This window comes from Pan troglodytes, chromosome 17 (genome assembly GCF_028858775.2).
Source record: "Pan troglodytes isolate AG18354 chromosome 17, NHGRI_mPanTro3-v2.0_pri, whole genome shotgun sequence".
In the NCBI taxonomy this organism is placed as follows: domain Eukaryota; kingdom Metazoa; phylum Chordata; class Mammalia; order Primates; family Hominidae; genus Pan; species Pan troglodytes.
This window is the reverse complement of record NC_072415.2, coordinates 18452318-18462715: the sequence shown is the minus strand read 5'-3', so window position 1 is coordinate 18462715 and position 10398 is coordinate 18452318. Positions and strand designations below refer to the sequence as shown.

At 43.0% G+C, this 10398-nt stretch overlaps 1 protein-coding gene and 1 pseudogene across 16 annotated transcripts in view; one reads left to right on the top strand and one right to left on the bottom strand.

Moving 5' to 3' along the window:
* Positions 1 to 5226: 5226 nt before the first annotated feature.
* Positions 5227 to 10398, bottom strand: part of SPIRE1 (spire type actin nucleation factor 1) — a 217520-nt gene continuing 212348 nt past the window's right edge. For all 16 annotated transcript variants that reach the window (XR_010152011.1, XR_010152012.1, XM_054671737.2 and 13 more), the window contains one exon: positions 5227 to 8612. Coding sequence is in view for 14 of the 16 variants with exons in the window: in XM_054671737.2 (XP_054527712.1) it covers positions 8354 to 8612 (259 nt within the window). In the remaining 2 variants the exon portion in view is untranslated. The remainder of the gene's footprint in view (positions 8613 to 10398) is intronic.
* On the top strand, positions 8980 to 9849 carry LOC107969425 (high mobility group protein B3-like; annotated as a pseudogene).

Sequence of the window (10398 nt, the reverse complement as noted above, 5' to 3'; positions counted from 1 at the left end):
TGACTTTTCTGTAGAAGCTGCATTGCTCTCGTTAGGCTCTCCTGTGCAGACGTGGGCTCGCTCCCTCCTCGGCCACACTATTCCCTAGAGGCTCCACACAGTGTCTGCTCACGAGCCTGAGGTTCAGGTTAGAGCTGCAGAAATCCTCATCTTTGGCTTTCTACTCTCCTAAAAACTCTTGCTGCTGGGAGGAATTGGGATGTGAAGCTTTCTGCTGTCACCCTAGGGAAGGGGGTTAGGGATGGAGGCAGATCAGGGACAACAGATAGATGATTGCTGCAGTCAGAAGGCAGCCCCAAAGCAAAGAAGAATGTATACAAGACGGGCAAGCTTCAAGTGAGCCGCATGCCCTCGATTCACAGACAACCTGCCTCATTGCAGCGGCTGTGACCATTCCCAGCACGGGACCCACAGTGTCTGGCCCTCTTGGTGCCAAAAGAAATCTGAATACTAAGCTGTGTCAAACATGCAGATGCTTCTTCAGCTCTCAAGCCCTGAGGACATAAACTTCCAGATGCCCATTTCCGGAGCGCTGTCCTGTCAGTTCTGGAGCGCTTGCTGTCACTGCTTCCATCAAACGGGCTCCGAGGCAGCCACCAGTATCGGGAGCACAGCTGCAGTGCCCTGCACGGCAATGGCTAACATACTAGACACCATGTGTATGTTAACAAGATGAGCTGGAATAGTGGTGAAAATTCAGTCTTCCAGGTAACTGCATCTGAACTTTTTTTTTTCCACCCAGGCTGGAGTACAGTGGCGCAATCTCGGCTCACAGCAACCTCCGCCTCCCAGGTTCAAGCAATTCTCCTGCCTTAGCTTTCTGAGTAGCTCGGACTACAGGTGCGCGCCACCATGCCCAGCTAATTTTTGTATTTTTAGTAGAGACGGGGTTTCCTCATGTTGGCCAGGTTGGTCTTGAACTCCTGACCTCAAGTGATCTACCCACCTGTCTTCCAGAGTGCTGGGATTACAGGCGTGAGGCACTGCGCCCGGCCTGCATCTGAACATTTGATTCGTGTAGGCAGAGGCCTTTTTTTTTTTTTTGAGATGGGGGTCTCGCCATGTTGCCCAGGCTGGTCTTCAACTCTTGGATTTAAGCAGTCCTCTCACCTCGGCCTCCCAAAGTGCTGGGATTACAGGCATGAGCCACTGTGCCCGGCCTAGAGCTTTATATTAAGGTCTTAGCTCTTAAAACTTTTTTGGGTGGGCAAAGGGAGAGCTTTCGCATGCCTTTGGCTAATAGGAGGGAAGCACCACGCCTTTTATTAGCATTATAATCAATGTGTGTGTGCATGTGCCTGGTGCGAGCACTTGCACATTCTGCAGCGATATCAGGAGTCTTTATTTATTTGAGACTGGGTTTCTCTCTTGTTGCTCAGGCTGGAGTGCAATGGCATAATCTCAGCTCACTGCAACTTCCACCTCCCGGGTTCAAGCGATTCTCCTGCCTCAGTCTCCTGAGTAACTGGGATTACAGGCACCCACCCCCACGCCAGGCTAATTTTTTGTATTTTTAGTAGAGACAGGGTTTCACCATGTTGGGCAGGCTGGTCTCGAACTCCTGATCCACTCGCCTTGGCCTCCAAAATGTTGGGATTACAAGCATGAGCCACCATGCCTGGCCAAGGAGTCTTTAAATAACTCATGTGTGCAATCAAGCCCTTTCCTAAAGGTAGTTTTCTTTATGAAATTGTAGACTATGATTTACAACTGTACATCTTTTCCTCAACTGGAGCTGGTAAGAAAAAAGTTAAATATGTGTTACCCAAAGCTTTTCCTACTTATGGTATCCAAATTCTTTGTATATCTGCAATACAGGAAGCACGAGTCAAAGATTATGAGTTGGACTTAGTCACTGGACATGTGGATTATGAGTTGGACACATACACACAAGTATCTTGACATACACATATCACAGAGGAACTTCAGAGGAAGGGGCTCCTAAGAAATGTCTGGCAACTGAGGGAACAGGTTATGTAAATGGATTAATATACAACTCAACTTTATGTAATGTGTAAGATATTTAGAAGGTAAACCATGCATTCTTAGTTAAGATAAAAACACAAGAACTTTCCTCTGCTCGTATTTGAGGAATATGTCTGTTGAGGGACACGTTCTACAAAACAATGAAGTTTGCTGCATCAACTGCATTTTCCTTTCATGAAAAATTTCTCTGTACCATGCAGTGGTGTTTGACAGCATGTTACCCACAGTAGAATTACTTTCAAAATCTGAGTCAATCTTCTCAAACCCTGCCGCTGCTTTATCAACTAAGTATGCACTACTGTAAATCTTTGATCACTTCAACAATGTTCACAGCATCTTCGCTGGTAGATTTCCTCTTAAAAAACCACATTGCTCATTCACAAGAACCAATGCCTCAGCAATTTACGTTTTCTCATGAGACTGCAGTAATTCAGTCACATCCTCAGGCTCCATGTCTAATTCTAGTTCACTTGCTAGTTCCACCCCATCTGCAGTTACTTCCTCTACTGAAGTCTTGGAATGAACTTCTTCCAAACTCCTGTTCATGTTGCATTTTGACCTCCTTCCATGAATCACCAATGTTTTTAATGGCATCTAGAATGGTGAATCCTTTCCTGAGGGTTTTCAATGTGCTTTGCCCAGATCCATCAGAGGAACCACTGCCTGTGACAGCTAAAGCCTTATGAAGTGTATTTCTTAAGTAAAAGTAAAACTTACTCCTTGATCCATGGGCTACAGAATGGATGTTGTGTTAGCAGGCATGAAAACAACAACAGTCTCCTTGTACATCTCCATCAGACCTCTTGGGTGACCAGGTGCATTGTCAATGAGCAGTAATATTTTGAAAGAAATCTTTTTTTCTGAGCAGTAGGTCTCAACAGTAGGCTTAAAACATTCAGTAAACCTTGCTGTAAACAAATCTGCTGTCATCTGCCGAGGCTTTGTTAGTCATTGGCAGGGTATAGGTAGATTTAGCTTCAGATTCAAGGGCCTTAGGGTTTTCTGAATGGTAAATGAGCACTGGCTTCAACGTAAGGTCACCAGCTACATTAGTCCCTAACAAGAGCGTCAGCCTTCGAAGCCTGGAAGCCAGGCATTGACTGTTCTCTAGCTATGAAAGTCCTACATGGCATCTTCTGTTTCATCTGCATTGCAAATGTGTAGTGTAGCCACCTTTTTCAAGATCATAGCTAGATCTTCTGGAGAACTTGCTGCAGCTTCTACATCAGCACTTGCTGCTTTACCTCGCACTTTATGTTATGGAGATGGCTTCTTTCCTTAAACTTCATGAACCAACCTCTGCAAGCTTTCAAATTTTCTTCTGCAGCCTCCTTACCTCTCTCAGCCTTCAAAGAATTGAAATGAGTTAAGGCCTTGCTATGGATTAGGTTTGGCTTAAGGAAATGTGGCTGGTTTGATCTTTATCCAGACCACTCAAACATTCTCCATATCAGGAAATAAGGCTGTTTTGCTTTCTTTTTTCTTTTTTTTTTTTTTAAAGAAATGGAGTCTCTCTCTGTCACCCAGAACAGAATCCAGTGGTGTGATCATAGCTCACTGCAGCCTCAAACTCCTGGGCTCTAGCGATCCTCCTGTATCAGCCTCCTGAGGAGCTAGGACTACAGGCATGCACCACACACAGCTTGCTTTCTTATCATTAGTGTTCGATGGAGTAACACTTGTAATTTCCTTCAATAACTTTTTCTTTGCATTCACAGCTTGGCTGTTTGGTGCAAGAGGCCTAGCTTTGGGCCTATCTCAGCTTTTGAATGCCTGCTTCACTAAGCATAATCATTTCTAGCTTTTGATTTAAAGCGAGAGACTTTCGACTTTTTCTTTCACTTAACACTTAGAAGCCACTGTACTGTAGGGCTTTTGGCCTCATTTCAATATTGTATCTCAGGGAACGGGGAGCCTGAGGAGAGGGGAAGAGAGACGGGGGAACAGTCAGAACACACACAACATTTATCAATTAAGTTTGCCATCTTATATGGGCACAGGTCATGGCTCCCCAAAACAATTACAACAGTAACATCAAAGATCACAGATCACCATAAAAGACAGAGTAATAATGAAAAAGCTTGAAATGTTGGGAGAGCTACCAAATGTGATGCAGACACACAAAGTGCGCACAAGCTGTTGGAAAAATGCTGCCGACTGACTTGCCTGCTGCAGGGCTGCCACAAACTGTAAAAATGCAGCGCACCTGTGAAGCGCCACGAAGCCACACATGATGGGGTGGGACACGTCTGTGCATGGCTGGGGAAACAGTCACCCTTGTGGGTGTACAGCTCTTCAGATGTTTTGCATTAGAATGCAGGCATAAAGTCCCTTATGTATTTTTAATTTCCAAGCAACAATAATTTAAAAATCAGTTGGAGAGTGTCAGCAGGTGCTTCTAGGTTCTGTGTGGTGAGCCCCCAGGTCCTGGCGTGTAGGGCTCTGGATGTCTCTGTACACGGGATAGAAACATGGTCACGTGGGAATGCCAATATGACTTATTGCTTATTGAGCTGTGCAGGCTTTTCTGCTTTATCAATTACGCCTCCAGGAAGCTGTGAAAGAAAGCTTCCTCCATCTCCCACAGGATTTGTCTCCATATTTGTGACACATAATAAAATGTTATGTACTCTTTACGTAATTTTACTCTCCTACTCATGGCTGCTTATCACTTGTGACAACATGTTAATTTTTCCAGTGCGGTCCTTGTAGACTGTTTTTCTTTTTCTTTTTTTTTTTTTTTTTTTTTTTTGAGGCAGAGTCTTGCTCTGTCACCCAGGCTGGAGTACAGTGGCACAATCTCAGCTCACTGCAATCTCCACCTGCTGGGTTCAAGCGATTCTTGTGCCTTAGCCTCCCCAGTAGCTGGGATTACAGGAGCACACCACCACGCCTGGCTAATTTCTGTATTTTTAGTAGAGATGGGGTTTTGCTATGTTGGCTACCATGTACAAAAATACAAAAATTAGCTGGGCATGGTGGCGGGCACTTGTAATCCCAGCTACTTGGGAGGCTGAGGCACGAGAATCGCTTGAACTCCTGACCTCAGGTGATCCGTCTGCCTCGGCCTCCCAAAGTGCTGGGATTACAGGCGTGAACCACCATGCCCGGCCTAGACTGTATTTCTTCAAAGATCACAGGCTGCTGATAAAAGTACCCTGCCTTCCCAATTGAGGTGATTTCTGACAGCTAATTACCAAAAGACATCACTGTCTTACGATAGCAACTCAACACAGAAAGTCTGATGGAAAGCCATTTTATTTTTCTCTAAATTTTAAAATAGAAGACTTTAATGGAAAACATTTAGTACCATCATGTCACCCTGAATGCCAGCAATACCTCGACTTTTACACACGCAGGAAGCCTAGTAAAAGCCCCGTCAGTAGTACACATTTCTCTATGGTCCTTCAACAGTTTTGCATATACAAAATTTTCTGCTATTTTGCTTTAGCAAACAGCAATAACTTTTGTGTTTCCTATATGACACCTAATATCCAGTCCTACAGTAATATAGTTAGAAAAATAAAAGGCTTAAAAATTTCATAGTACGAGTTCATGGTGCTAATAACAGAATCTCTTTAAACATAAGATCATTTTAAGCCTCTTACATAACCACCTTCTGGTTTCATTTGAAATCCTTAAGAATTAAAATCTAGTAAGATTGTTAAATCAACGTATGTCAATCATTCATTTTCACTTGCCTTGGGAGAGTTAATTCCCACTGTCCACTGAATGAATGCCTTTCAAATATTAATAAATATATTACAGTATTTACAAGCATTCTTATACACTCCGACACTGACAGGGAGTTAAGCCATGGAGAGGGAAGCACAGGTTTCCCAATAGTGTGACTTCATGACGTATGGGACAAAAGGAACCGGTGCTCAGGCCTGGAGGGAGCTGAGATGAGAGCAGGGATGATGGTTCAGATACGCACACATGCTCTAAGACACATCAGACTCTAGCTGAGACCAGCCAGACATTTCTTTTGTTGTTGGATTAGAAGTAAAAGCTGAACAAGAAACCAGGACAGGGAAGGAAGAACTGGAAGCTATGCCTAAAGTCAGACCAGGCTAAGGATTTTAAAACCAAGCTCCACAAGCTCTTAGTGAATTACCCTGTGGAAACTATGTAGCTGACGTGAAGTGTGGAGGGGGGTGGTACAAAGGGGGGTTAAATGTAAGACTTTGTTTTGGCAACAAAAAATGATAGTAATTTGATTTCTACAACTTTAACTGTGCCATGTGCCCTTTCCTACCCCACTTTCTGCAGATTGTTTCATATGAACGTACCCTCCTCGTGACCTCTTTAATGCACTTGGCAAACTCCGTTAATGCTGTTGAAGAATGTATGTTCCGTGCTGTGGTAAGAGGTGATCGTAATGCCCAAATCATCCAATACACTATCATAAAGTGAAGTGAAAGACATGTACTAGATGTTTGCTTTGTGAATGTGAATGAAAGTCTTATTTTGGGGGTGTAGTTTCTTATGTTTTAATAAAAACAGTAGTCATTATTTTAAAAAGCACATTCTCCTAGGTGCATATTTATATACATATACAAATACCATTTCCTTCCCCCTTGTGCCCTTCTGGGTAGTCATTTTAAAAACTCAAGCCTGGGGTCATCAAAAGGGGTAGATTTATACTCCCACCTAACTGTCTGAAGTATAGAGTTCAGATAGTCTCTTAGGAAGTTTTATAAATGAGATTCACCCAGTACAATTCTGAAAGCTCTTAAACAGGAGTCTTTAAAATAATGTAAACACTTAAGTAATCAATAAGGGTTCTCTGGTGGCCCACTTTTACATGCAAATACAGACCAACTGTTAACATGCATTATTTTAGTCAACTGGTAAAGTTTATTTCATAAGTATAAGTAATTTTAAGCCTTTTACTAAACTGTAAATTTCAATCCATTAAAAACTACTACCGGAGCAGTTTTGAGGTATTACTGTTAATTTAGTATAGAAATGTTACTGTATTTTGATGTGGTATGAAATGCAGCCGCCATGCCTTTCATGAAACGGTGCTATCGTGGTGCTGACTACAGACATGTCCTATGGCTTTCAGGAAATTATTGTGCATGTGCATTAACAGATTTTCCAAACATGAATGACAATTTGATTGGTTAGTCATTTGTAAGCATACCAAAATAATAAAGTATAGCCCACGTATGAGCCAAACACACTGAGACATTTGAGGCATACAATGCTACCCTCCAGTCTACTTTCGTCAGAAACCAAACCTACTCACTCAAATCATTTACAAGGAAAACTAGTGCAGAAAGCACCCCAAAAATGTTGCCTGTCAGCAGGTTAATTTTCTTCTAACTTTAAAAGAAGTAGATATTTTTTCTTTTAAAATTCATTTATAAAAATAAATTTTAGTTTGAGACCCTAGGTACCAAATTGTGGCTTAATTTACTCAAGATGGATGTACTATAAAGTTATGAAAAATGTAGCTGAAAACCCATGAGCTCCAGCTCATTTCTGCAGTGTGGCCAACAGCTGCCACTGTACACTGTCACAACCCTTCTCATAGGTAACCAAAATACGCTCAACGTCTTGACAAACTTTTAGCCTTCCTTTGTCCTGAAACTCCCACACAACTTTAATTCTTAGACCTCCATTATAAAACTATTAGTAACCATAATACATTCAAGATAGAGAATGAAGACCTGTCATCCACTCAGGAGACACTGAACCAGGGCACTGGGACAACATGGCCACTCAGGGGAAATAGTCACCCTTGTGGGTGTACAGCTCTTCAGATGTTTTGCACTAGAATGCAGGCATAAAGTCCCTTATGTAATTTTTATCTCCAAGCAACAACATTTAAAAATCAGTTGAAGAGTGTCAGCAGGTGCTTCTAGGTTCTGTGCTGTGAGCCCCCAGGTCGTGGAATGTAGGGCTCTGGATCTCTCTGTACACGGGATAGAAACACAGTCACGTGGAAATGCCAATATGACTTACTGCTTAGGGCTGTGCTGACATCGGCATCTCTGTTAGACTGATTCTCGTAGGAGAAGCTTTTTTTTTTTTGCCTTAGTCAGGAGATTATTCGAGGAACAGTAAAGAACTGAACTAAGGAAGTAGCTACTGGCTTCCAAAGCCACACACACACAAAAGTAAGTTTCAAACTGTTGTCCTCTCTCAGTGCAAACGAGCAATTGGCGGACCGGTCACGTTTCATCAATCGATACGAACACAGCATTCAGTCTGTGGAACAATGTGATGCGGCAAAAATCTGATCTAATGCAAATTCAAGCCCATTAAATAAAACCACAGAAAGGAGAGCCAGCCCGGCTCAGTGTCCTCGCGCACGGACGCTGACTCGAAGCACAAAAGCAGCTGAAAGGCACGAGGCTCAGATCTCACTGATCGTCCTCTCTGAAGGGCAGTACTCCGAGGGGCCTGGCGAGGACATGTAGAAAGACTGCGTTTTCCTTTTCAATCGGGCCCTTTTGTTGGCCAACACCAGACTGCGCCGGCTTGAACTGATGATTTCCGAAATGAACTTCTTGCAGTCCACACACACCTCCATGGTGCTCCAGTCCTCCATCAACTCTTTGGGAAACTGGAGTTCTTCATCTGATTTGTCCATAGACTTAGATTTTGAGGAGAACCTGGGGTGAAAACAAAACAGAAGCCCAGCATTGCTACTTATAGGTCTGCTGCAATATTAAGAAAATATGTATAAAAAAAAGTAAATTTGTTGTCAAAACATCATGGAATGGATGAGTGATTTAATCATATGTCCTTCTAAAAAAATTTCTTATTGGTGACAAGGCTAAAAAATATTACTTAGAAAAGAAAGTAGGAGGCCCAGTGCGGTGGCTCACGCCTGTAATCCCAGCACTTTGGGAGGCTGAGGCAGGCAGATCACCTGAGGTCAGGAGTTGGAGGCCAGCCTGGCTAACATGGCGAAACCCAGTCTCTACTAAAAAAAAAAAAAAATAGCCGGGCATGGTGGTGGGCCCCTGTAATCCCCACTTCTCTGGAGGCTGAGGCGGGAGAATCGCTTGAACCCGGGAGGTGAAGGTTGCAGTGAGCTGAGATGGCACCACTGCACTCCAGCCAGGGTGACAAAAGCGAAACTCTGTCTCAAAAAACAAAAAAAGAAAAGGAAAGAAAGCAGAAAACATGTCTTATTAAGACAGGCACTGCCCAGACTATCGAACAATACAGTCAGGATGGCTAAAGGTGACCCCAAGAAACCAAAGGGCAAGATGTCTGCTTATGCCTTTTTGTGCAGACGTGCAGAGAAGAACATAAGAAGAAGAGCCCAGCGGTCTCTGTCAATTTTGCAGAATTTTCCAAGAAGTGCTCTGAGAGGTGGAAGACAATGTCTGGGAAAGAGAAGTCTAAATTTGATGAAATGGCAAAGGTGGATAAGTACACTACCACTGGGAAATGAAGGATTATGGACCAGCTAAGGGAGGCAAGAAGAAGGATCCTAATGCCCCGAAAAAGCCACCGTCTGGATTCTTCCTGCTCTGTTCAGAATTCCACCCCAAGATCAAATTCATAAACCCTGGCATCTCTATTGGAGACATGGCAAAAAAGCTGGGTGAGATGTGGAATAACTTAAATGACAGTGAAAAGCAGCCTTACACCACTAAGGCGGCAAAGCTGAAGGAGAAGTATGAGAAGGATGTTTCTGACTATAAGTTGAAAGGAAAGTTTGATGGAGAAAAGGGTCCTGCTAAAGTTGCCCAGAAAAAGGTGGAAGAGGAAGATGAAGATGAACAAGATGAAAAGGAAGAAGGAGGGGAGGAGGCAGAGGAGGAGGAGGATGAATAAGAGACTGTTCATCTGAAAAAAAAAAAAAGAAATAATACTAAAAACTCTTAACCACCCTTCTAGAATTCTTGAAAAATAGGGTATTCATCTGATTCCCAATGAACATTAGCTAACTGTAGATGGCAGGTCAGACTACGGGAAATTCAAGTAAATTTATCTTAATCCCATGACACATCCTAAAAACTAAATTTTGACTAGTTTTCTCATCATTTATGTATTTATCAAACAAGCCTCTCCCTCCCCAACAATTCCCTGTATTTGTGCGATTATTTATTGGGATTCCAAGGAGCTGGAGATAACCAGACCAACATCATAATAAATATTTCCAGGAATGTCTGAGATAACCAGGAATCATCTACTTATTTACTATTTTAACTAAACCAAACAGGATATAAATGGGTAGTCTATAGTACGTTCAGAGTTAAGTATGGAAAACTGTAGCAGCTGTTATGTGCACTGCCTTGAGCTCACTGAAAATTCACACCCAGAGGTCTCAGAGGAGGCAGCCCAAGCACAGAGGCAGACGTTTCAGGCACAAGGTTCATGCTGGGCTCACAGCTTCCTCGCCTCGCTGTCCACAGAGCCAGGACATGTGGTTGGTAGATCAAA